The 22050-nt window shown below is 41.7% G+C and overlaps 1 protein-coding gene across 1 annotated transcript in view; it reads left to right on the top strand.

Moving 5' to 3' along the window:
* tgfbrap1 (transforming growth factor, beta receptor associated protein 1) overlaps positions 1–21813 on the top strand; it is a 31688-nt gene extending 9875 nt beyond the window's left edge. Inside the window, exons 4-12 of the mRNA XM_053637686.1 lie at positions 4186–4340; positions 4455–4537; positions 5937–6278; positions 7769–7826; positions 8499–8642; positions 11096–11242; positions 13016–13175; positions 16339–16775; positions 18578–21813. Of these exons, the coding sequence (XP_053493661.1) occupies positions 4186–4340; positions 4455–4537; positions 5937–6278; positions 7769–7826; positions 8499–8642; positions 11096–11242; positions 13016–13175; positions 16339–16775; positions 18578–18772 (1721 nt within the window). The 3' untranslated portion in view covers positions 18773–21813. The remainder of the gene's footprint in view (positions 1–4185; positions 4341–4454; positions 4538–5936; positions 6279–7768; positions 7827–8498; positions 8643–11095; positions 11243–13015; positions 13176–16338; positions 16776–18577) is intronic.
* Positions 21814–22050: the final 237 nt, after the last annotated feature.

The following is a 22050-nucleotide window of genomic DNA, read 5'->3' on the forward strand; positions in this document are numbered from 1 at the left end:
CCCAGTAGGAGTTGTTGCTATAGAAATTAAAGCGTATTACAACGAGCACATTAATTACCGTGATTTGAATCAAAGCCAACACCACTGTCCGAGCTGCCGTTCTAGAAACGTAATGATCAACACCGTCTGACCAATCATAATCGAGAATGGCATTGTGATCTAATTTAAAATGATCACATTATATTAGTGAGCTCATTATATCTCATTATGTCTCTCTCACAATCTCTCTGTTCTCGCTCTCAGTGATTCAGCTGCTCGGCAAGTCACACTAAAGTCAGGAAGTGGGTCATGCGTAAATGCTTTGCTCCGAACAAAGAATTCTAAGGAAGATATTGCCTCATTTGAACCTGAAAAAACTCTTCTTTTTTTTTTTTTTTTTTTTTTGGGCAAAAATCTGTGCAGTGCATGTACCTTTTTATGTGCTGAGAAATAGTAGAGAGAATAACTGTGAATTGCTCAAGTACAGCACCAGAATATCTACTTATAATCTAGAGAGCTGCATGGGATTGGACACAGGGGTAACATTGATATCTGCATGAAAGAACAGTGTCTAAATAGTTAACAGTATGAAACAGACCTCTATGTAAAGGGACGGTGTTAAGGCATGTGGGGATGTTTAGAAATCTCTGTGTAGCTCTCTATTATGAGCATTTATCAAAAATTGCACTGATGATTTAACGCCAATTTTGTTGACTCAGTAATTTAATCACTAGGGGCAAAAAGGCTTTTTGGGTTCTTAATATCCCGCTGCTTTGGAAACTGTAAAGCGACAGATGGTGATTTTAGGCAGAGCTTTAACACTGATGGAGAGATGGAGCTTTTTATCCAAGAATTTAGAATTAATGCGAGGCCTCTGATGTTTACTCGTCTTGACAAGGAATTGCTTGACCTCTCCATAGCATCGCGAGGGTTGCTAGAAATCCGGTGAACTGAAAAGTGAAATTGCTGTCGCCAAATCACTTCTGAATGTCGTAAAGATTTCCAAGCTCGCATAAGATGTATTCATCTAGTCAATAGTGTATCTATAAGCTACGTGTAAGAGCTCTTTCTTTACATTTGCATGGAGCACTGGTGCACTTTCAACACTTAAGTACACATACACTAGAAATAGGTGCATCTTATCAGTAAATACATACTGTATGTACACTATAAAAGTGGCCAAAAGTTTGTGGACATGTGACCATCACACCCATATGTGCTTGTTGAACATCCCATTCCAGATTTAGTCCTGCTTTGCTGTTACAATAACCTCTACTCTTTTGCGAAGGCTTTCTGCTCGATTTTGGAGCGATCTCCGTGTTGATTTGCCCATACAGCCGCAAGAGCATTAGCAAGGTCAGGCACTGGCGAAGAGGCCTGGTGCACAGTCACCGTTCTAGTTCATCCCAAAGGTGTTCAGTGAGGTTGAGGTCAGGAGTTCTTCTACAACCACCAACCCTGGCAAACCATGTCTTCATGGAGCTTGCTTTGTGCATAGGGGTATTGACATGCTGGAACATGTTTGGGCCTCTTCGTTCCAGTGAAGGGAAATCTTAAAGCTACAGCATACAGAGACATTCTGTGCAGTTGTGTACTTTGTGGCAACAGTTTAGCGAAGAACCACATATGGGTATGACGGTCAGGTGTCCACAAACCTTAGGCAATATAGTATGTATGTATGTATGTATGTATGTATACTAGGGATGTCACGATACCAAAAATCAGGTAGTCGGTACCGGTACCACCGAAAGTACACGATTCTCCGTACCACAGTCGATACCATGGTGTGGTTTAAAAAAAAAATAAAAAATTGAAAATAAAATTAAAAACTTGGAGGGGGGGGGGGTGTTTTAGTTATCAAACACTGTTTGACAATGACTAATAAAACAGTGCTAAGTGCTAATAACAAGTCCTAAGGTGCACGCCTAAACACACACACGCGCGCACCCACATACACCTTATACTCTGAATGCAAGCATTAGTTTAACTTTACTGATATGATGGCAGGCCAGAAAGATTTATTAAAAGCATGAACGTTTGAATAATTATTAGTGACATGAGGCTACATTTAGCTGACAGGACACGGGCTGAATGGCGATGCATGGTGGCCCATTAGGAGGTAGTTTATAACACTACAATGCGTTAGCGTCGTTAACAAATAACCGGCTATCGCTAACATTACATGGAGCATAACCTTAACTGGTTTCACGGCTACAATGCCGGCTGCCTCAAACAAACATAATATAGGGACCGTCTTTCAGGGGCTTCGCCAAATTCCAGGTGTTTCCTCGCTTTGTTTGAAATGAACGATAGCATCGGCTGCACACCGGAAACCGATGCTACCTTTCCTCTCAACGAGCTTTTCTCTCTCTGCCTCTTAACGAGTCGGGGCGGAGCTAAACTTCTGTAGTTTTTCCTGTGTGCTTGTTGGCGTTTTTCTTCTTCTTCACCAATTGTGGATTGACCAAAACACTTGAGCGTATTTGCCGCCCCCTTCAGTTCCGGAAGAATTGCATCCTCGTTACCTTCATTAATAACGGTACCTACACTACTGCAGAAAATCAAGTACCGTCCCGTTTTAAGAATGTTGGTACTGAAGTATCTGTTCTCATGACATCCTTAATGTCTACTTTTATGTGCAATTATATGTATAATGTTTATATACTATATGTTGTTATATGGTGTATACATGACGTTGCTAGCTTGTAGCCAAGTCATTTAATAATCATGATTGTAAATTGCAAGGTAGCACACATTTACTTTCATGTAGGGGTGGTCAGATGTAAAGATTGTTGGACAAAGAAAGACCGTTGTTGGTGCTGCTTGATCTGTGTGCAGTTGAGGCCAAAGGTTGCATACGTACATGCATCTAGGCTAAAGATTTTATTCACTATGTCCAATTTTCTATGGGATTCAGGTCAGGGCTTTGTGATGGCCACTCCAGTACTTCTACTTTGTTGTCTTTAATCCATTTTGTTACAACTTGGGAGGTATGCTTAGGATCATTATCATGCTAGAAGACCAAATTTTGAACCTTCTGGCTGATGTCTTGAGGTTTTGCTTCAGTATTTCTAGATAATCCTCCTTCCACAAGATGCCATTTATTTTCTGAAGAGCACCAATCCCTTTCCCAGCCAAACACCCCCACAACACGATGCTGCCGCGACCATGCTTCAGTCTCGCTTTTTTAGTCCGGCTTGGGGTAGGGGCTTCCTCCTTGCGCACCATGACAATGTAGGACTGTCTTAATGGTGGATGTACATACTTTGATATCTGATTCCTCCAACTCCTTCGTTGTTGTCTTGGGGTTCAGTTGAACATTTTAGACCAAAGTTTGTCCATCCCAGGCAGTTAAATTGTGCCTTTTTCCTCAAAGCTCTGAGACCAAAAGACACTGGCTCAAAAGGGTAGCCACTTATACAGCCACATGCACTCTCCTTTAACTCCTATTTATGACAGTTGGCCAATCAGAAGGCATTACATTAATTTCTGGATTTTTCTGGAGTGTTTAAAGAGACAGTAAACTTGGTGTATTTATACACATAGTGAATTAATGCTAAAAAAAAATTCTTTAATTGATTTTTTTTTATTTATTTAAAACTGATGTGAACACATGACACGTTGGTAAACTTTTGGCCTTAACTGTACATAGTAACAGCCTGGTCATGGTCATGGTTGTTTTTACATTCGGCTACTTAAATTATGCGCACATTTCTAGTCGAGACAGATTATGAACTCGTGATGAGGAACTGTCAGAGCCAGAATTCAGACAGTTGGTATTTCTGGCATTTCCTGTGTGTTTTCATATTTAATTAAATACCAAACACTTCCACTTTAGATCACCTCCACCTCATGTTGAAGTCCAAATCCAAATATGAAAATTGTGAGGATGAAACAGATTCAATTAAATTTTATTTTAATTTTACTTGTATAGGTTTACAGAAATATACATTCCGGATACAGATAGTGTCACTGCATCATACAGCTAGTCTGTATTAACTAGCTAACTACCTCACCATATAAGTCATTATGTTAGCTTGTTCTAGTTAGCTTGGAATATTTGTTGCTTTTCGGTAATCTGGGTCATATCAAATGGCATTGAACATTCATAGCAGTTGCTCATTAGGACTCTTGCCAATAACTGAGCTAAGCGTGTGTGTGTGTGCGTGTGTATAACTGGCAAAAACATTTCTCACTGATTTTCAGGCAAAGTGGTGTTGGCTTCCACAAAGTCAGTGTATGTGCTGGTGCCTCTGCCTCTGGAACGACAGATCCAGGACCTGTTGGCAGGACGTCGAGTGGAGGAGGCACTGACCCTGACCGAAGGTGCACAGAGAAACATTCCTAAAGACAAGTTCCAGGTACAATGGTTGAATGTTAATATTTCAGCGTCTTCATGCTTGTCTAAGGTATTGGTTTGGTTAACGGATAATGATCTTGGCTAATGCTTGTTTTCATTTTGTGTTTATTTCCAGATATTACACAAAAGAATTCTCCAGCAGGCGGGATTCATCCAGTTTGGCCAGCTTCAGTTTTCTGAAGCTAAAGAGCATTTTAGGTGACTGCATCATTTTGTCCTGTAATTAACGTAGTTAGCTGCCACTCCGGGCCCAGATGTTCCAAAAGCGACTAAATGCAGTTCATTAACGGCTCCCTTAATCGTCTCTCCCCCAGTGCACCTGACCCTAATGGCTGTGTGCTTAATGAGGGGGACATAAACTTCTCTGATAGCTGAATAAATGGACCACATGATGTTTCTGTGATCGCGAATAAACCATCATTTTTAGTCACAGATGCTGCATGAGTGCCCCCCCCCCTCCCCACAGCATTTTAATATCGCATTAATATTTCATGCTTCTTTCCACTTAATGCAGAGATGGAGATGGGGAGCGTTATGTCTGAAATAATAATGTAAAAAAGGCTCTTCTGCACCAGCAACGTGAATTATGTTTAAATCCGAATAGTTCAGGTATAGGAATATTTCAGTTCGTTTGAATATTTCAGGACCTAGGTTAAAAAATAAATAATAATAATAAAAAAAAGCTGCAACACACCTGGTCTTAATATCACCTTTGTGTCACTATGTTGTTAAGTCATGAACAATAGGACCAACAGCATATACGTTTACTTTATACCCAGTGCATTGGTTCACATGTTGATAAGAGTACATAGGTGTTCAGACTAGTTCAGCAGTTTTTGAAAAAAACACACGTTTGTGTTTTTTTTTTTTGGTTTAATAAAATTAAAAATGTTACATATGGAGTAAAACATGACTGGCATGTGCTGTTATAGGGAAAATAATCTGTGTGATGGTGTGATTTGGTTGATTATTTCCCCATAAGCAGCATACCCTTGAAGTGTTTTATTCCTCTGACACTACTGCAATTTGTCAACAATGACCTTTTTGAAACGGTTTATAGTTCAGTTTAATGTCGAGGAATACTAGTTCTTGTTATGACAGCTGTAAACAGTCGGATCACTCACCAGCCTCGTTTTCTCGCTGTCTCTTGAAGTTAATAAGACGAAAAAAAGAAGCAAGCCGTAAACCGCAGACCCTTCCAAGCTAAAGACGTGCGTTGGAAAACTTTTCCAGAGCGCCGACACTGGAGACTCCTTCCGATTACGTGAAATAAACGTCTCCTCATAGAAAATGTCATCGTATCAATAATTCTGTTTTCATTGTTAGATAACAGCACATTTTTAATGTACAGATCTTTCATTAGTCTTAGATTTATAGAAGTACCTCACAAAAGTGGATGCTAAAAAAATGTTTTGTGCTCATTGAGGCATCACACATGAGGATGTGTTGTCATGTGACAGATCTTGTTTCCATAGGACAGAATTGTTGTTGTGTGCATAAAGGTATATCTGCTGTAGTAAAATGCGGTTGGAGCTTGAGGTCAGGAAGTCTTAGGAGCAAGATTGGGAATGTGCATTTCTCCATGTGTTTTTGTCAGGAAGGGGCAGCTAGACGTACGCGAGCTGATCTCACTGTGCCCGCTGCTGCTGCCTGCCTCATCGTCGTTCACACGGTGCCATCCGCCACTGCACGAGTTCGCCGATCTGAACCATCTGACGCAGGGTGATCAGGAGAAAGTGCAGTCCTGCAAGCGCTTCCTCATCAGCTACCTGCGTGAGGTGCGTGCTAGTGAGAGTGCCAATGGCTTCAGACAGGATATAGACACTGCACTGCTGAAGCTCTATGCTGAGGCAGGTCACGAAGGCTTGCTGGAGCTGCTGGCCTCTGACAACTCTTGCCTGCTGGCCGACAGCGCACCCTGGCTGGAGAAACACCACAGGTCAGAAATCTTTACATGAGTGAAACATTTACACGACATGTACATTCATGAAGTGACAATAATGATCGTTCTTCAAAACAAAATCACGGTTGTCGGCACACTCAGAAACCAAGAGCGTACGGTACAGCTAAATCAATGCCTGCATTCTCAAGACGGGCTGAGAGACTTGTAGCTGTGCAGATTAAACGTTCATATGTCAGCCACCATATGCTTATGCTGTAGCTATGCGACCTGTATACCGAACTCCTCATGTAGATGTGGTATCTGTTATTTACAGTCAGCTCCAGAATTATTCACACACTTGGTAAAATCTCTCACTGCAAATCACTGGGATATTTGGGTGAAAGAAAATGCTTTCTTCTGGCATTCCTTCCTAATAATTTGTTGGCATGACAACCGATGTGGTCTTCTGCTCTTGTGGCCCACACTGCTGGATCAGTGTGTGGTGTGTTCTGAGATGCTTTTCTGCTCACCACAGAGTGGTTGCAGCCTTCCTGTTGGTTCAAACCAGTCTGGCCACTTTCCTCTGACCTCTCTCATCAACAGGGCGTTTTCACCTGCGGACCTGCCGCTCGCTAAATGTTTCTTTTTTTGTTTTTCACACCATTCTGTGTAAACTCTGGAGACTGTTGTTTGTGAAATTCCCACAAGTTCTTAAATACTCAAACCACCCTGTCGGGCCCCAACGGTGATGAAACGGTCAAAGTCACTGACATCACAGTCTGATGTTTGATGTGAACTTTAACTGAAGCTCTTGACCTGTATCTGCATCTGCTGCCACACGATTGGCTGATTGGATACCTGCAGATTTATTTCATAATCTTTTTTTTATTCTTTTCTTTTCACTAAAGGTGCCACTAATTCTGGAGCAGACTGTATGTAAGACAATCCAGTAACCACACACTTTAATATTTATCAGTCAAATAGTAGTAATTAAAAAAAAAAAAAAAAAAGTTGCCATGCTCAAGGTCAATTATTCCTAAGTGTGTAACGTGCAGAAATATAGAAAAGGTACTGGTCCAAGCTCTAGCAATAATCAGGTCATTCATTGGACATAGTGGACGGATCAAGATTCAGGCATAACCCGTGATGCCTATTAATCTGAGTCTATTAAAGGGGTTCGATCGGATTCAGTTTCAGGCTATGTATATCCAGTGTACTGTAGTGCCGTTTCTATATCTGTACTGTGACTGAAGGGAGCCTGTGTCTGTGGAGGCTTGTTACTTACTCGTCAAAATGCCACACAACACTTACAGGGAACATTTTTGGTACTTCTACCTACTGGGAATCAGTATCAGTTTATGTTGAGACATTGTTATGCAGGAGTTGTCTCTTCTGCCCTTGGACTGATTGCTGTAGAAGAATCTGCTGTTGCCATGACAACACAGAGATTAAACCGTCGATAAATGTCACTCTTTGACAGTAGCCTGGCCTTGCTAAGTAATAATTGCATGTGTAGGAGTTTCGAGGCTAATGGTATTTCTTTTCAGGTACTTTGCTCTCGGGCTCCTGCATCACTACAATGGCCAGGATGCTGCTGCTCTACAGGTATTCATATACATATAAAGGAAGCCATATTCATAAAAAGAAAGGGTGCTGACTCTGTATGTACACGGGTATTCAAACTCCTACGTCCTCATGGAGTCAGTGAGAATATCCGAACAAGAAAAGCCACGTCGGGCAATATTTAGATGAGAAAGCAGCTGTGACTTTTGTGGTGTGGAAGTTAGAGCTGTGAATCAGAACGAAAAGGAAGTCTTGAGAGCAGGCAGATTTTACTCTCATGCAGGTGGGAGTGGGACAGATAGGAAGCTCGCAGGATAAAAGCGAGAGAATAAATTTCCCAAATATTAAAATTCGGCAGAAGACACATCACTAGGACTGACTTTTTTTTGTTTAGTATTCCTTTTTTATTTATTTATTTATTTTTTTAAAAATATTTTTTGTAAATGTAACTGCCTAATCCTCTATTTTTAACCTTAATATAAATAGCTTTATATCAATTTACAACTAATACAATAGTTGTCTGGTATCTAGCTTTTTTGACTGCAGCAGTGTCTTGACAAGCCTTGCTTTAAGAAACAGACACAAGTCTTAGTTCACCCCCAAATGATAAAATACTGATACAGTTTTAAAAAAATAAATATTTTATACAATCGAGGAATGTTATTTTTATATTCAGTGGCATATGAACACGAACTTCACCCTGTGTATTCATAGTTGTGGGTTCGAGTTGTCAATGGGGACCTCCAGGACTCCACACATGCTGATCTGTTTGAGTATGTTGTGGATTTCCTGAGTTCCTGCAAGAACCTGGACCTCGTATGGAAGTATGCAGACTGGGCTTTACAGAAGGACCAGAAGGTGAGAGCATACTGATTGTTTGTTTGAAAAATCGTAACAAGCAGTATGGTTGTCGGTAGGGATGCATTGATACCGGTCTGGGTATCGGTCCAATCCTGTGCTCATTTACATATTCATACACAAAAAATTCTCCAATACCAACATTCGATACCGGTTGACACTAAGTGATCATGTCAGCGTGCCATGTCGCAGTACTTCCAGATGACACAAAATGACAACGATGCAACGTACTTTATGATTAATGGCTGTAAACTGTGCTCGGTAAAAATATCAAGAGCTACGGCATTTTCCTACATTACAAGTAAGCTGATAAAACTCAGCACAAGGAGTTCATCACTCGGAGCACATGACAGAGCTCTTACCCAGTATATTGTTCTTGATGATCATCCACCATCAGTCCTTGAAAACGAGGGATTCCGCCTCAAAGAAGCTGAAGAACCAGCCTAGTAGTATAAGTGCATAGACTTGCACGTGGCCACTGTTTAAACCAGGGAAACATAAACAGAGCAAAATAAAAATATTCTGTGATGTTCCTGATGAATTAATACTACTAATAATATCACAATCAACAGGAATCAAAAACATGCATCCCGAGTTATCAGTAGCTTTATCTTTCGGGTCCATGCTGTATCATGTAAGAGATTTAAATATATAAAGGGTTTATTTAATTACTGAACTAGTAAACCTTAATACTCTTCCTCTACGATTACGGCCTACTCTACTAATCCCGATGCTCTTTACAGAAGATTTCTTCACTATTGCAGTTGTCACTACCGTCCCCTTGTAGAAACCACTCAGTGCTGTCCCAGGCACTCAGTGTATATATATATATATATATATGAGAGGTTTAATTAGCACCATCCACTCTGGTGAATAATGAATGCAGAAGTCTAGGGCTTCAATCGTGCATGGCGGATTAGGAAAACCCATAGAATGATGCCGCGACTGATTTCTGACAGACAAAGAAAAAATATTTCACTAAACTCGCGTAGAAATGTTTTTATGAAATTTCTACACTTGCCTAGGCTTTCCGCAAATATCACGTCAGGTAGATACGGAGCCAGTTTTAATGAACTCGGCAGCAAAAACAGCAGTAGGCTATGAATAAAGGCGGGCGTAGTTGTCAGTATAATGTATAAATAAATAAATATGCGGTAGTGTGTCAGGGCCTTTCAGTGGAAATGGAATGAATATTTAATCGCAGTTTTCTCCTTTTTCACTTCTAGAGGTAGCCAGATTTTAAAGTGCTTCAACTAGATATACGCTGGATATAAAATGTCTACAAACCCCTGTTAAAATGGCACGTTTTTGTGATGTAAATTTTTTTTAACTCACTTAAATCATGTCGGAATCTTTTTAACCTTTATTGTGAAATTGCAACATATAAATATCAAGTGACCAAACACCTAGAAATGTTTTTAGGAGGGGAAAAAAAAAAAAAAGAATCCTTCCAATACCCAGCTTGCATAAGTGTGCACATCCTTTTATAATTGGGAATGTGGCAGTGTTCAGAATCAATACCATTCAAACTCATGTTAAATACTAATTAGTATACACCTGCCATCAATTAAAGTGACTGATTAACCCCAAATAAAGTACAGCTGTTCCGATAGGATTCTCCTCCAACACCCCCAACCACCGACATCCAACTAGAAAAACCATGGGCCAAAAAAACCATCACCAAAAGAACACCATCCTGACTGGGAAGCACGGTGGTGGCAGCATCATACTTTGGGGCTTCCGGAACTGCGGCTGTAATCTGGGTGGAAGGAATAATGAATAGCTCCAAATGTCCATCCATTTTAGCGCGAAGGCTTAAGGCTTCTCCTGGAAAAACTGGAATTTCACCTTTCAACATGACAATGACTCCAAGGAAACCTCCACATCAACAAAGGAATGGCTTCACCAAAACTAGTTAAAGGTTTTGGATCTAAATCTTAAATCCAATCAAGAGGACTGTGCACAGGAGATGCCCAGCCAACCTGACAGAGTTGGAATGCTTTTGCGACGAAGAATGGCAAAATTTGGCTAAATGAAGGTGTGCCAAACTGATGTGCCTCTTACCCCAAAAGATTGAATGCTGTGATAAAAACTAAAGCTGCTCCACCTACGTGTTAGTTTAGGGGTGTACACACTTATGCAACCGGGTTATTGTACATTTTTTATTCTTTATTTATTCCCCTAAAACAAATGTTTTTTTAAAACTTTTAATTAATAGCTTAAAATTTCACAGAAATGGTAGAAAAGGTCCTGACATGATTTATCTTGGTTTCATTTTTTTTTGTGTGTGTGCATCCACCGTAGTAGAAAAATGTCAAAATTTAAGATGAACCCTGAGTTCTTTTGTTAATTTTCAGAAGAAGAAAAAAAGACTAAAACTGACAAATCTTCAGTTAACTGCTTTACTTTATATGATGTATGTTTTTTTTTCTCTCTCTCTCTTTTTGTAATAGCTTGGAGTACGGATCTTCACCAAGAGACCTGTTTCCAAAGAGCAGACCAGGCAGCTGAATCCAGACGAAGTGATCACGTACCTACAGAAGCACAACCAGGCTCTAGTTCTGTACTTGGAACATGTGGTTCTAGAGAGGAGGTTACAGGTTCGAGTGCCTTTTTATTGTAGCCTATTCAGCTGTCATTTGTTGATAAATAACAGGTGTGTGTGGGTGTATATATTTGTATATAGACATATATTTATATATGTATATACAGTATCTCACAAAAGTAAGTACACCCCTAAGTGCAAATGTCCAAATTGGGCCCAAGTAGCCATTTTCCCTCCATAGTGTCATGTGACTTGTTAGTGTTACAAGGTCTCAGGTGTGAATGGGGAGCAGGTGTGTTAAATTTGGTGGATCTGAAAAAAAGAATTGTTGCTCTACATAAAGATGGTCTAGGCTATAAGAAGATTTCCAAGACCCTGACACTGAGCTGCAGCACGGTGGCCAAGAGCATACAGCGGTTTAACAGGACAGGTTCCACTCAGAACAGGCCTCGCCATGGTCGACCAAAGAAGTCAAGTGCACGTGCTCAGCGTCATATCCAGAGGTTGTGTTTGGGAAATAGACGTATGAGTGCTGCCAGCATTGCTGCAGAGGTTGAAGGGGTGGGGGGTCAGCCTGTCAGTGCTCAGACCATACGCCGCACACTGCATCAAATTGGTCTGCATGGCTGTCGTCCCAGAAGGAAGCCTCTTCTAAAGATGATGCACAAGAAAGCCCGCAAACAGTTTGCTGAAGACACGCAGACTAAGGACATGGATTACTGGAACCATGTCCTGTGGTCTGATGAGACCAAGATAAACTTATTTGGTTCAGATGGTGTCAAGCGTGTTTGGCGGCAACCAGGTGAGGAGTACAAAGACAAGTGTCTTCTACAGTCAAGCATGGTGGTGGGAGTGTCATGGTCTGGGGCTGCATGAGTGCTGCCGGCACTGGGGAGATACAGTTCATTGAGGGCACCATGAATGCCAACATGTACTGTGACATACTGAAGCAGAGCATGATCCCCTCCCTTCGAAGACTGGGCTGCAGGGCAGTATTCCAGCATGATAACGACCCCAAACACACCTCCAAGACCACCACTGCCTTGCTAAAGAAGCTGAGGGTGAAGGTGATGGACTGGCCGAGCATGTCTCCAGACCTAAACCCTATTGAGCATCTGTGGGACATCCTCAAACAGAAGGTGGAGGAGAACAAGGTCTCTAACATCCACCAGCTCCGTGATGTGGTCATGGAGGAGTGGAAGAGGACTCCAGTGGAACCTGTGAAGCTCTGGTGAACTCCATGCCCAAGAGGGTTAAGGCAGTGCTGGAAAATAATGGTGGCCACACAAAATATTGACACTTTGGGCCCAATTTGGACATTTTCACTTAGGGGTGTACTCACTTTTGTTGGCAGCGGTTTAGACATTAATGTCTGTGTGTTGAGTTATTTTGAGGGGACAGCAAATTTACACTGTTACACAAGCTGTACACTCACTACTTTACATTGTAGCAAAGTGTCATTTCTTCAGTGTCGTCACATGAAAAGATATAATCAAATATTTACAAAAATGTGAGGGGTGTACTCACTTTTGTGAGATACTGTGTATGTTTTATATATATATATATATGATGTGTGTGTGTGTAACTTTTACTTATACCTTATTGGTTTTGCAAACTTTTAGATGAAATGAAGCCCGCTCTGTTCAAATGTCAGACATTCTTAAAGGGTGTTTCACTTTTCCTGTTGATGACCGATGAGGGAAAATTGAACATGAATGACTTTGGCCAACTCGGTATTTTGTCTTAGGAAATTTTCTGCACGAACTACATCACTAACTTCTCACCTGGTTTTTGCTTTGCTCCATCTTTCGTGTGTGCTTGCACGCAGAAAGAGAAGTACCACACACACCTAGCTGTACTGTATGCCGACCGAGTGCTCGCTCTCGTCTCTCGAACCTCAGCCACGGAGGATCAGCTCTCTTCAGCCCGACAGAAACTGCAGCGATTGTTAAGAGAATCCAACCTGTACAGAGTCCAGCTGCTACTGGGTGAGGATATGTGTATTCGAGGTACACTGTAAAAACCGATATTGAAATGTTTATAGAATATTTATAGATAATTACACCTCAGTGCTGTTAAATTCTCAAATTTGATTGGTCACAGCTTTATATTAATGCACTTGTTCTAATTGGTTATTGTCATTTGTTTATTTTCTTAGAATAGCGTACCCTGTCATGTTTTATTCAAAGATCACAAAAATATTTGTGCTCATGCAACAAGATTGACTTTAATAGAGCAGGTAATATCAGGTGAAAATTGGATGAACATTGTGTTAATGAATAATCTGGAGATAATCTTGGATCTGTAGCATACATGTGATTACCATGGACAAAGAACGTAAATGTTACGTGGAAATGCAGACGTATTCCATTTATTGTAGCATTTTTCCTAGTGTACATACAGTGCGTCCGGAAAGTATTCACAGCGCTTCACTTTTCCCTCATGTTGTTATGTTACAGCCTTATTCCAATATGGATTAAATTCATTATTTTCCTCAAAATTCTACAAACAACACCCCATAATGACAACGTGAAAGAAGTTTGTTTGAAATCTTTGCAAATTTATTAAAAATACAAAACAAAAAAAGCACATAAGTATTCACAGCCTTTGTTAAAGCATCTACTTTGTTGAAGCACCTTTGGCACCAATTACAGCCTCAGGTCTTTTTGAGTATGATGCTACAAGCTTGGCGCACCTATTTTTGGGCAGTTTCTCCCATTCTTCTTTGCAGGACCTCTCAAGCTCCATCAGGTTGGATGGGGCGCGTCGGTGCACAGCCATTTTCAGATCTCTCCGGAGATGTTCAATCGTGTTCAAGTCTGGGCTCTGGCTGGGACACTCAAGGACATTCACAGAGTTGTCCTGTAGCCACTCCTTCGTTATCTTGTCTGTGTGCTTAGGCTCCTTGTCCTGTTGGAAGATGAACCTTCGCCCCAGTCTGAGGTCCAGAGCGCTCTGGAGCAGGTTTTCATCAAGGATGTCTCTGTACATTGCTGCATTCATCTTTCCCTCGATCCTGACTAGTCTCCCAGTTCCTGCCTCTGAAAAACATCCCCACAGCATGATGCTGCCACCACCATGCTTCACTGTAGGGATGGTATTGGCCAGGTGATGAGTGCTGCCTGGTTTCCTCCAGACATGACGCTTGCCATTAGGCCAAAGAGTTCAATCTTTGTTTCATCAGACCAGAGAATTTTGTTTCTCATTGTCTGAGAGTCCTTCAGGTGCCTTTTGGCAAAAGGTGGGCTGTCATGTGCCTTTTACTGAGGAGTGGCTTCCGTCTGGCCACTCTACCATACAGGCCTGATTGGTGGAGTGCTGCAGAGATGGTTGTTCTTCTGGAAGGTTCTCCTCTCTCCACAGAGACACGCTGGAGCTCTGTCAGAGTGACCATCGGGTTTTTGGTCACCTCCCTGACTAAGGCCCTTCTCCCCCGATCGCTCAGTTTGGCCGGGCGTCCAGCTCTAGGAAGAGTCCTGCTGGTTCCAGACTTCTTCCATTTACGGATGATGGAGGCCACTGTGCTCACTGGGACCTTCAATGCTGCAGAAATGTTTCTGTACCCTTCCCCAGATCTGTGCCTCCATACAATCCTGTCTCGGAGGTCTCCAGACAATTCCTTGGACTTCATGGCTTGGTTTGTGCTCTGACATGCATTGTTAACTGTGGGACCTTATATAGACAGGTGTGTGCCTTTCCAAATCATGTCCAATCCACTGAACTTACCACAGGTGGACTCCAATCAAGTTCTAGAAACATCTCAAGGATGATCAGTGGAAACAGGATGCACCTGAGCTCAATTTTGAGTGTCACGGCAACGACCGTGAATACTTATGTACATGTGCTTTTTTTGGTTTTTATTTTTAATACATTTGTAAAGATTTCAAACAAACTTCTTTCACGTTGTCATTATGGGGTATTGTTTGTAGAATTTTGAGGAAAATAATGAATTTAATCCATTTTGGAATAAGGCTGTAACATAACAACATGTGGGAAAAGTGAAGTGCTGTGAATACTTTCCGGATGCACTGTATTAGTCCACCTCTTAATAGATGGATGTTTACTTATTTGCTTTATTTAGTCTAGAGGTTCTCAACCTTTTGTAACTAAAGCCCCCCAAGCCTCTCCTATCATGCCCCCCCCCCCCAATATTGGAGGAGACCAGTTATAATGATTATCTATTCTATATGAAATCTATCTATCTATCTATAACCTAATTGATAGAAAGATTTTTATTTTTGCTTTTGTGCTTTTGTACTTTGTTCATTACATTTCATGACTTTTATAGAACTATATAACGGCCAGGTGTGGAACATGAATGATCAAAAATGTTTCTGAGCACTAGAACTACTTTGAACAACAGAACTAGGCTGTAATAGCGTGTTCTATTTTTACATGTAAACCATCTTGCATTCCATTCGTCTTGCATTATATAAACATCCGCATAAGAATGATGTAGATTGGGAGGAAGGGCCCGTCTCGTTATCCATGACGTCGTTAAATCTCCGGCTCTCGGACCCTCACTGTACAGAGCAGAAGCAGAGAGAGGTGAGAGTGCAGCGGGAAAGCAAGACCTCGCGCTTGCAGGACAGTACTGGTGACATTTGGAAAGTTGCTAAGGTTTGTCCAAAAAGTCGCTAGATTTATCGCTAGGCGCTTTTTTTTTTTTGCAAAACAAAGTGGCTAAAGGGGTCTGAAAAGTGACTACGTTGGTAACACTGGTCTACACTGACAGCTAGATAAAAGTGAGGCTAAGCACCGCCTCTCCTCAGCAAAAAGAAAACACGGAGGGAGAGGGAACGCGGGGTTTTTCATTTATGCACATTCTATTTGAAAAGCAATAAAACACACCGAGTACACAAATGATGCCCTGTCTGTGTTTTAGTTGAAAACAATTTGCGCCCCCCTTCCGATCTCTCCTGGTTGAGAACCACTAACTTAGTCAGTTGCATATCTAGTTATATATCATACTTGAAATGTTCTTGCTAAATATTAAAGCCAAGGTTAAGATTCATGCCAAGAGCTGTGTTTTAGATGTGTCTATACGTAATAGGTTTTACCCAGAGTAAGGCAGCAGAAAGTAACGCCGATGTAAGTTGTAGATCAGCGTGCCACATGAACATTTACATGGCTGTCTGCGTGCTTCCGCAGGTAAACTCCAAGACTCCGAGCTGCTCTTAATGGAGAGAGCGACACTACATGGTAAGCTGGAGGAGCACGATAAAGCACTACATATCTTGGTGCACCAGCTGAAGAACTCTGCAGCCGCACAGGAATATTGCACATGGGCAACTGCGGCTCACGATCACAAAAACCGTGGGGAAATTTTCCATCAGCTGCTGCGTGTTTATTTGGACCCGGACGTACCCGGAGGGCCGCGGACTGTGGAGGCTGTGGACTTGCTGAACCACCACGCTGAGGTTTTTGATGCCCCAAAGGTTTTGGAACTTCTCCCCGAGTCGTGGTCTCTACCTTTGCTCCGCCCCTTCCTGTGTGGGGCTGTGAGGGCCAGCATGCACGCTCGCCACACCTCCCAGATCGCACTGGGGCTCGCGCGAGCTGAGAACCTGCAGCTGCACCACGACAGGGTGAGTTTATTTTAAACAAGTGCATCCCGATGAACTTAACATAATATGAATATTTTACATTAGCCTTTTCATCATTTTATTTTTTAAATCCCAATTTCTCTTTAATGAAAATATAGGTTAAACTTTATAGGGTAATTCTTTTGTCTGTTCATTGAATATTGAGATACTAAGCTTTTGGTTCTAATAAAGTTCATATGGTACTGTCCCAGGCCATACTCTGGGCTTCATTCATCAAGCTAGATACAAACTATATGTTTATTCATAAGAGCATTTCCACAAGAAATTAATGGAAACCTTGGCTGTTAATTGGTGCAGGTGATTGCATTTTTATAAACAGATTTACACTCTCAGGTTTAAATAGCTTGTTTACTTTCCATGTAGATACGACAAAGGAAACGGCACAGAATAGTAAACGTGCCCGTGGTAGCGGACATGCTGCAGTGGCTGTGCTGCATTGGTGGATATTTTAGCACACTAGGTTTAGTCATTGCTTTTCCACTCTGTGAGCTTTTCATAGAGTTTTCCAGGCACGAAAGCTGTGCCTGATCATTTGTGGGTGATTGGCATTCATCAACATGCAGGTGCGAGTGGCGAGAAAATCATCGTTGCGAAAATGTTTAGAAATCTGGTGTGAATTTCAAAACCCCATTTAAAAACTGGGTGCACAAAATGGACAACCAGGGTAAAGGCTGAAAGACGGAAAGGGACGGTAATTTGACTCACATCTATTCCAATAAAAATATTTAATAATATATAATAATAAGCACGTGCTGAATGCAGCTGTTTCTCAGCTGAGGTGTTTGTTTACGGTTTACAGCTCTGCGCAGGCAGACCGGCCCGTCCTCTTATACGGGCCCGTTTCTTCTTCTTGTAATTGAATGATTCGTGGGGGGGGTACGGATGCTTAGAGGTTGGCACGTTTGCCTCGCACCTCCAGGTTTGGGTGTTCGAATCCCGCCTCCACCCTGTGTGTGTGTGTGTGTGTGTGGTGTTTGCATTTAAAGTGGGTTTCCTCCGGGAATTCTGGTTTCCATTCCAAAGACGTGTGATGTAGGCTGATTGGCGTTTCCAAATTGTCCAGAGTTGTGCGAATGTGTGTACGCTTGTGCCCTGTGAAGGGTTGTCACCCTGTCCAGGATGTCCCCCGCCTCGTGTCCTCTGGGATAGGCTGGTGTAGGATAAGCGGTACAGAAATCGGATGAACGATTTGTTTGATCTGTCTTCATTTCTTGCTTTAGATTCGTGTCGACTCGTTTACTTAATTTTTTTTATATTCTTTATTTGATGGCAATGAAATAATACCCAAAATGTCTCTACAAAGCACTTCTGTAAGTCGCTCCGGATAAATGCTGTAAACATAACAATAGAAATAAGCAATTTGACTTCAGTAGTATATTCCATATATAACAGTGCGGTTTATATGATCTGAAGGTTTCGAGGTTTACATCAGGCAGGCTTGTGTACGTTTTCGAGTAGGATACAAACGTTTTTCAGGATTTTCACAGATTCCAAATTTCTTGCGTGAACGCTCACGTGAACGATTTACAAATAAATTCCGTATCAGCTTGATGATACGCCCAGTCTGAGCACCTATGTTGTGGTGTGACAGACGAGAATAGTCATCAGAGTAAGCGTCTAAAAGCTCACTTTTTAAATGTTGGCACCTCTTTATTATACAGTCTCGTATTGGCGATAAATCATGGAGTAATTAATCGTGATGTGGTATCCGTGAAGCTGAACAGTAATGGTTGGTTTAATGCTATGCAGTCTTACGAATCATTTCTCATCTTTGTTCTGTTCAGCTGAAGCATCGAGGCGGTCCAATCCTGGTGTCGGGAAAAAAGGGATGCCACCTGTGCCACAACACTTTCAGCGAGCCAGACTGCGTGTGCCTCCCGGGTGGCACGCCCGTCCACACACAGTGTGCCACCCAGAAGCTTAAGGGCTCACCCACAAAGCGACAAGTAGACCACGCCCACACCAGCAATCACACATGAAGGTTGCAGGAAGTGGGACGCACCGCAGGGGGGCATCTGCTGGTCCTGGGCCTGGACGACTGAAAGCACCCGGGTGGAGACGGGCACAGGGAGAGAAAGAGGGGGAACGAGTGTACGCGTCGCACATCTAGAACGCTCAGAGCAGCTTGGAGTCTGGTTAAAGCATGGGTGTGGCTTGAGAGAAAGACGGAATTTTCATTTGGGTGAATGAGTATGAGGGGAAACTGAGAGCTGTATGAAATGATGAGATGCTATTTATTCGTGTTCCTCGCCTTAGACTTTCGGCATTACTAACACAGATCATGTTGAACCGGTCAAATTTTGTTTTAAAGAAACGGGCAACAAAAACATTTGTAAAAGAAGAATCCATTAAAAACGGTATGACGTGAAAAGAGCGGAGTCGTCGAGGCTGCTGTTGCGATGTTGTTCTTAACACTAACAGAATGTTTCGTTGGCGGTGGGTTCTGCTGTTCGTCTAACGACCCGTACTTCCCGATCTCACAGCGGATCGTCGTATCGTTACGTCATTGTACCCGACGTCATCAAACACTCGGACGTCGATGGTTTCCGATAAGCAAAAAAAAAAACAAAACCCCGTGGTTATTCTTCATGGATATGGATCTATTTTGCTCTATGTTTTCATCGACAGGACACCAAAGTTGCTCTTCACGTCTGTGCCGACAGGGAAACGGTTATTTTAGAAACAAATGCAAGATATTTCTGTCCAAATGTAAAAAAAAAAAAAGTAATTAGATTTTTAATTTCATAGAATCATAAACATGCTTGAGCTTGATTATTTCTATGTAGATATTATGGGATAGATCTTAATCACCACGACCCTGACCAGGCAGTTATGCTGAATGAATGGCCATTCTAAATGCGTCACGCTCACGTTTAATCAATCTGTTCTTTCTTTGTCCTTCCGCCCACGTGAAAGTGAAAGACGTTTTATTGCCTCCTGTTGGATTCCTCTCTAATCCACACCTCTAGTCTTAACCAGATTTCTAGCAAGCGTTAAAAGAATAGAGTGCCTGGCTTTGTATCTGTTTAGGACACACTGATCATTTCTGAATGTATTCATATTCCATTACATCCCTAGTAATATATGATGAGGACAAAGAAAGAACCACATTTGTAATTTCTGAAACTTTCTCAAAGCTCTCTTGTTCTGAATCTTCAGTAATACGATTTTTTTTTTTTAAATTTGTGAATGAAGAACATAGATTCAAAGATTGTTGTTTTTTTTTTTTTTTTTTAAAACAAAATGTTTTCTCCCAGTTTGAGTCATTTGCCAACCCCCACTCACTAGCTAGCCTTTCCCTAACATGCTTCCACGTGAAGCCAGTGCATCTTCTTGAACAGCTGCTCGTGCTACACAACAGGGCAGAAGAACACTCGTTTCGCATGGGCGCATTTCTCGTCAAGTCCTTCGTTTGAGCTGCGAGTCTTATAAATGCTAAGCTGTGAATAACAGATTTCAAAAAGTATTGAATAGCATAATGAAGGTCTTGCAGTCTAATAACTGTAGTGTGTTTTTGAATATATTTTGCGACATGCACATGTTGATTGGGAACGCTTTTGTGTGAGAGACTGGGAGTGAGAGCGGCACGATGATGCCCCTGGCGAAGGCTCGTTCTAAAATCTCAAGCACAGTATAACCACTGCCTACAATATCAATACTTCAACCGGTGCATGGGCAGGAACCAAAGACACACACCTGCTCGTGGAGACACACACCGACACCTGCTTATGGACTGGTTCAGGCTCAGCTTTTATTGGATGTAAACGTTTGCAGATTTCACTGTACAAAAATGAAGAAAAAACAAATGTTATGCATAGACAAATTAAATCAATGTGTACAGCAAAAAAACAAAAGAAGGAAATAACATCAACACGTCTTTTAATGTCGAATCCGTGCGATTGTTTGACAGTGTCTATAATCCAGGGCCTGGTTTTCCAAAAGCACTGTAGTGTTACGATTATCTTATCTATTAGAATGGTGCAGATCGTAACGGCGTTTATGACAACGCTGTATTTTTTTTGATCAAACCCGGCCCTCGATGTTGTCATGACACTCGACCTGGTCTTAACATGTAACAGACTCTAACCTCCTCTCCCTGATCACGAGTGCATCTAACTACAGCCGCCTGACCCTTAATACTGCAGACGGAATCCGTCTGCATCTTTCTATCCACTCGAGTATTTTATAAACGCATATCTACTCGTGTACATACTGTATTTATAACTGTTTGTCGCTTTGTAAATGGATGGCCGTGTAGTTGGAATGTACAAATGTAAAGATGTCCATTTTAATAAACATGACTGCTTATGTTAGTCGTGACTTTCTGTGCATCTTTTAGTACACAACCTGGAAGAAATATTTACACCTGTGTCTTGCAGCTTGTCCGTTAGCAACCTGAACGGAGGAGAACTTTTTTTTTTTTTTTTTAAAAACTTCACCCTGAGGCACTTTTTGTGCTTCCGGTGCCATTTTGTTGGTTGGTGCAGTATTTTCGTCATTTCCGTGAGAGGTCAGGCGTTGTCTACTGCTATATGTGAGATCGGACAGCTGGATAGGATAACGGACTTAAAGCGCTGCTGCGTCACAAAGTGAAAATAGAACATTGCGTCAATGAAAGATGTTTAAACTAAATTAAAAAAAAAAAAAAAAAGGAAAATCGGAATTCCACTGGACACCACTGAAGATCACAGGTTAATTATAAAGATTAATATGCGAGTCATTCAGGGTGGATTTTTCCTTTAATGAGAGCAAACTGGATTCGTTGGAGACCACCGATTTAATCCAGGCTGAAATACTTCCGATTACACCTGTACCGACCCGAATGTGTGTGTCTGGTTAGGGCTGGACGATAAGTGGGTATGATATCAATAACATCCTGAGTATCACTGGTATCATCAGGTGTATATGCATTTCTATCGGTTTCCTTGGTAACTACTATCTCTAAACGTACAGCTGAAGGCAACGTTTGTATCACTATGTTTCTAGATGGAAAAAGTAGCTATGTTTATACTGATTTACACTGATTTCCAAAAAATACCAAAAAAAAAAAACCCTGTCCAGAGTGTCCCATGCCTTGTGCCCCGAGTCCCCTGGGATAAGCTCTAGGCTCCCTGCGACCCTGTATAGGATAAATGGTACACATATTGGATAGATGTATTGTTAAAGTAAACAGCAGTTCCAAAATACAAGGCAAACATATCCTGAAGGTTGTGCCATGCCCTTCAGTCTCCAGACCTGATGTAGGCAGTGTGTGCGC

Source organism: Ictalurus furcatus, chromosome 12, assembly GCF_023375685.1.
Source record: "Ictalurus furcatus strain D&B chromosome 12, Billie_1.0, whole genome shotgun sequence".
Lineage (NCBI taxonomy): Eukaryota > Metazoa > Chordata > Actinopteri > Siluriformes > Ictaluridae > Ictalurus > Ictalurus furcatus.